At 39.8% G+C, this 4009-nt stretch overlaps 1 protein-coding gene across 1 annotated transcript; it reads right to left on the bottom strand.

Annotated features, from left to right (window-relative positions):
• Positions 1-2253: 2253 nt before the first annotated feature.
• On the bottom strand, positions 2254-2838 carry LOC148766971 (uncharacterized). Its single transcript, XM_088825885.1, has one exon. It carries the CDS (start codon positions 2836-2838, stop codon positions 2254-2256), a length of 585 nt encoding a protein of 194 aa, XP_088682011.1.
• Between the last annotated feature and the right edge of the window lie 1171 nt (positions 2839-4009).

Genomic DNA, 4009 nt, shown 5'->3' with positions numbered 1-4009 from the left:
ACCAAGTTCCATTGTCTTCAAGAGGTTGAATCTCTTCTTTCATAGCCTGACGCCATTTTTCATCTTTCACTGCCTCGGAAAAATGTGTTGGCTCGACACCTGCACTCACGGCTGCAAGAAATTTTCTGTGTTGCACAGTGAACTTATCACAACAAGCATAATTAGCTATAGGATACGGAGTACCTGAGGAACTGTGAATAGGCGGTGGCACCGAGACGGGATCAAGAATACGTGTGGTGTGACAAATGTAATCTGTTAAGTGACTAGGTGCTTTGCGAGTACGAGTAGGACGTGTTTCCTGGGTTGTTGCTGTTGCATCACCCTCGTCATTCGAAGTAGGGCGTGTTTCATGGGTTGTTGTTGCTGCATTACCCTCGTCGCTTGAACTCCCCCTGCCAACAGTGTCATCAATTTTCTCACTATCATCTGATGGCTCAGATGTAGATATCAAAGTAGAGTCGAAAAATTCCGGACTACCCAATTCCTCATTTTGCAACTCAATTTCCTTATCATCAGAATTATTCGTTTTACTTGCAAAAGGAAATTCATTTTCGCTAAAAACAACATCCCTAGAGACGAACAACTCCTTAGTCTCCAAATCGAACAAACGCCAACCCTTCTTCCCATAAGGATATCCCATGAAAATGCATTTCCGACTGCGAGAAGCAAATTTATCGGAGTCTCGCTTTCTAGCGAAACACAAACAACCAAAAGTCCGAAATAAATCATAAGAAGGAGGACGCCCAAAAATTAATTCATATGAAGTCTTACCACCCAAAGCAGAAGATGGAACACGATTAATCAAAAATCCGGCAGTTAAGATGCACTCCCCCCAAAATCGAATAGGAAGTTTGGCTTGAAACCTTAAGGCACGAGCTACATTGAGTATGTGCCGATGCTTTCGTTCAACACGGCCATTCTGTTGCGGAGTACCAACACAAGACGTTTGGTGTAAAATACCATTGGTTTCAAAATATTCTTTTAGACATGTAAACTCTGTTCCATTATCACTTCTCACTGTTTTAACGACTTTTCCAAATTGTCGATTCACCATAGCACAAAAATTTTGCAAAATAGCAGAGACTTCTCGTTTCTCAATTAACAAATAAATCCAAACAGACCGAGAAAAATCATCAACAATGGTCAAAAAATATAGTGCTCCACAAGTAGGAGTACGATAAGGCCCCCACAAGTCACAATGAATCAATGAAAATAACTCAGTAGCTTTATTATCACTTAAAGGAAAAACATCTCTTGTTTGTTTGGCACGAAGACAAATTTCACAATGCTTAAATATTCCACTATTGGTGTCAAAAGTAAAATTGGGAGAAGACCCGACTAGACGAAATGAGGGATGCCCGAGACGTTTATGCCAAAGCTCCTCGTTATCTTTGCAGCCAATCTTGTGAGCCCGTACCTTTGTCACACCACGCAATACGTAGATCCCGTAACGATAGTCACCCACTCCAATCACCGTCCTCATAGTGCAATCCTGTATTACACACAATTTTTTAGTAAGAGTGATTACAGAATTTGTCTCATTTAGAAACTGTCCAACAGATAGCAAGTTGCAGTTTAAGTTAGGAACAAATAACACATTATTCAATTTAATTTGTTCTCCAATAACCGCTGTCCCTTCTTTTGTTGCCACTATTTCTGCGCCATTGGGAAGTCCAACAGGACAGTTATGGACATCATGTGATTTAGTGAGAAGTTCATCACAGCCGGTCATATGATGTGATGCGCCGGAATCGATAATCCATTGATCGCAAATCTTACCGGTTTGTTTGTCTGTGAACGTCAATTTCTGGTCATTGAGTAAATTCCTCAAAGTGGCCCATTGTTCACTTGTCAAGATAGACAAGTCGGCTTTATCTGCATCAGTCAATAAAGAAGTAGAACCTTTGGCGAGTGTCGTTTGCGCTGCATGTGCACGAGCAATCCCACGACCGCGACCTCCCCCTTTGACCGAGCCTTTACTACCTCCACGCCCCAACCCTTTCGGACGATCTCCCCACCAGTCCGGATACCCGACGACTTGGAAGCAACGAGTTTCTTCATGTCCCGCTCGACCACAGTGGTTGCACAGTTCTGATTTGTCTCGCGTAACATTTGGGCCAGCCCGAACTTTGCTTTGGGTGAGGTAGGCGACTACATCACTCCTATCATCTTTATTTCGAGCAACTGTACGGTGTTGCTCTTCGGTCATAATCATTGCATAAACCCGATTCAAGTTTGGCAGTGGATCTAAATTCAAGATGGTAGAACGCACTGTTCCAAACATGGAATCCTCAAGTCATCTCGTCGTGCCCGCAATTGCTGTGTTATCTGACATTTGCAGCCACCACAATTACACGTCAAAATAGGTTCGTAGTCATTGATCTCATCCCACAACATCTTCATTTTTCCGAAATATTCAGCAACTGAGTGTCCTCTCTGTTTGCAGTTTCCCAACTCAGTCTTCAAGTGATTGATTTTCGGACCATTCGCGACCGCAAATCTCAACTGCAAGTCTTCCCAAAGTTCTTGAGCGGTTTCCCGATAAGTAATTGTTGATCGAAGCGTTGGTTCAATGGTATTAAAGAACCAAGCAATAAGCATGGAATTAATCATCCACCAATCGTCAAGTTTAGGGTCTTTCTCGGTAGGTTGAGTAACGGTCCCATCGACAAAACCTAATTTCTTCTTTCCCCACAACGCAACTCTCATGGCTTTCGCCCACTCCTCATAATTCGAACCCTTCAACTGAACATGAGTTATGAGGCTTCCAGGGTGATCTGCCGAGGTCAAGGTGTACGGTGTGATTCCGCCTTCAACTTTATTCTTTGTATCGCCCATGGCAGCGAATTAAAAGGAGAAAATAATTGCCTCAATTGTATGGCTCTGATGCCATGATAAAATTCTCGAGAAAAGCTTATGTATTTCTCTGTATCTGTGTGTCCTTAACTTCACGTTACATCATGTATTTATATGCGGCTGAGAGAAATAAACCCTAGTTCTACAGCTTTGCGGTAAGAAAGGAAATAACCAAAGATAAGCTAAAGAAAATATATATCGTGATTTGGGTAAATCTGACCAAATCTGCCAATAAATCAAAAGCAATTAGTTGGCATACACATACATTCACAATCAATTTAAAGAAAGACTTAAATTATAATTCTAAGTTATTGAATTTAATCGGTATACATATATATTAGGAGAAATACTTAAGGTGAGATTGCTTCGGTGGTTTCAATTTTCTCCATTGTTGCAGAACAGTCATGGGAGTGCTGAAAAGAGACGTGTTTATACGATAAATATGCAACTAATGAGAAGTGGAGAAGTGGAGGGAGAAGTTTCTACACGTGAGAAAGAAGTTTTGCAGTTAGAAAAACGTGGGTAGTTTTGTACAAAGTGGGACGGAAAAAAAGAAATAGAAAAACAGCTAAAGAATTGAAATTTCAAAAATACCCCTAGGTTTAGGTCTAGGGTTTCGGCGCAAAACCTTTCTTTTATATATAAAGATAGCCGACCACTTGTATATTTATCATTAAAAAATATTGGCCATTTTGCATTAATTATTTTCCTAAAATAATATTTTAATAGCCATTTAGTAATAAACATGTTTCTTTATTTAAAAATATATTTTCTTTTCTTTTTTCGCCTTTTTCTATGTATTCGAGATGGGCGTGTTTGAAAAAAAATATGTAAATTGAGCTCGTTATGTTGGAATTATTTCAATAATTATGTGGGCTCACATATATGACGTAAATGTGTATGGCTATCTTTAAGAAAGTCCAAATTAATTGTGATCTAATAAAGGTTATTGGGTTGGACTTATGGGTATTAAACTATAATTATGGGCCTAATGTGTAGAGACAATTAGGGCTTAGTTGTGATTTATTGATGGGGCTGAATCACAATTATAATATAACTGGACTCTACAGTTATATAAAGGGTCGTGGTCCCCAAAGAAACGCAACGATTCCATCTCTTCTAAAATCCATTGTTAGAGAGACAATTAAGGAAC

Source organism: Erythranthe guttata, chromosome 11, assembly GCF_056151865.1.
Source record: "Erythranthe guttata isolate IM_541 chromosome 11, IM_541, whole genome shotgun sequence".
Classification (NCBI taxonomy): Eukaryota; Viridiplantae; Streptophyta; class Magnoliopsida; order Lamiales; family Phrymaceae; genus Erythranthe; species Erythranthe guttata.
This window is presented reverse-complemented; position numbering and strand designations above follow the sequence as displayed.

Coding starts and splice junctions, on each gene's coding strand:
- LOC148766971 (XM_088825885.1), bottom strand. CDS start 2,838: ATGGGCGATACAAAGAATAAAGTTGAAGGCGGAATCACACCGTACACC.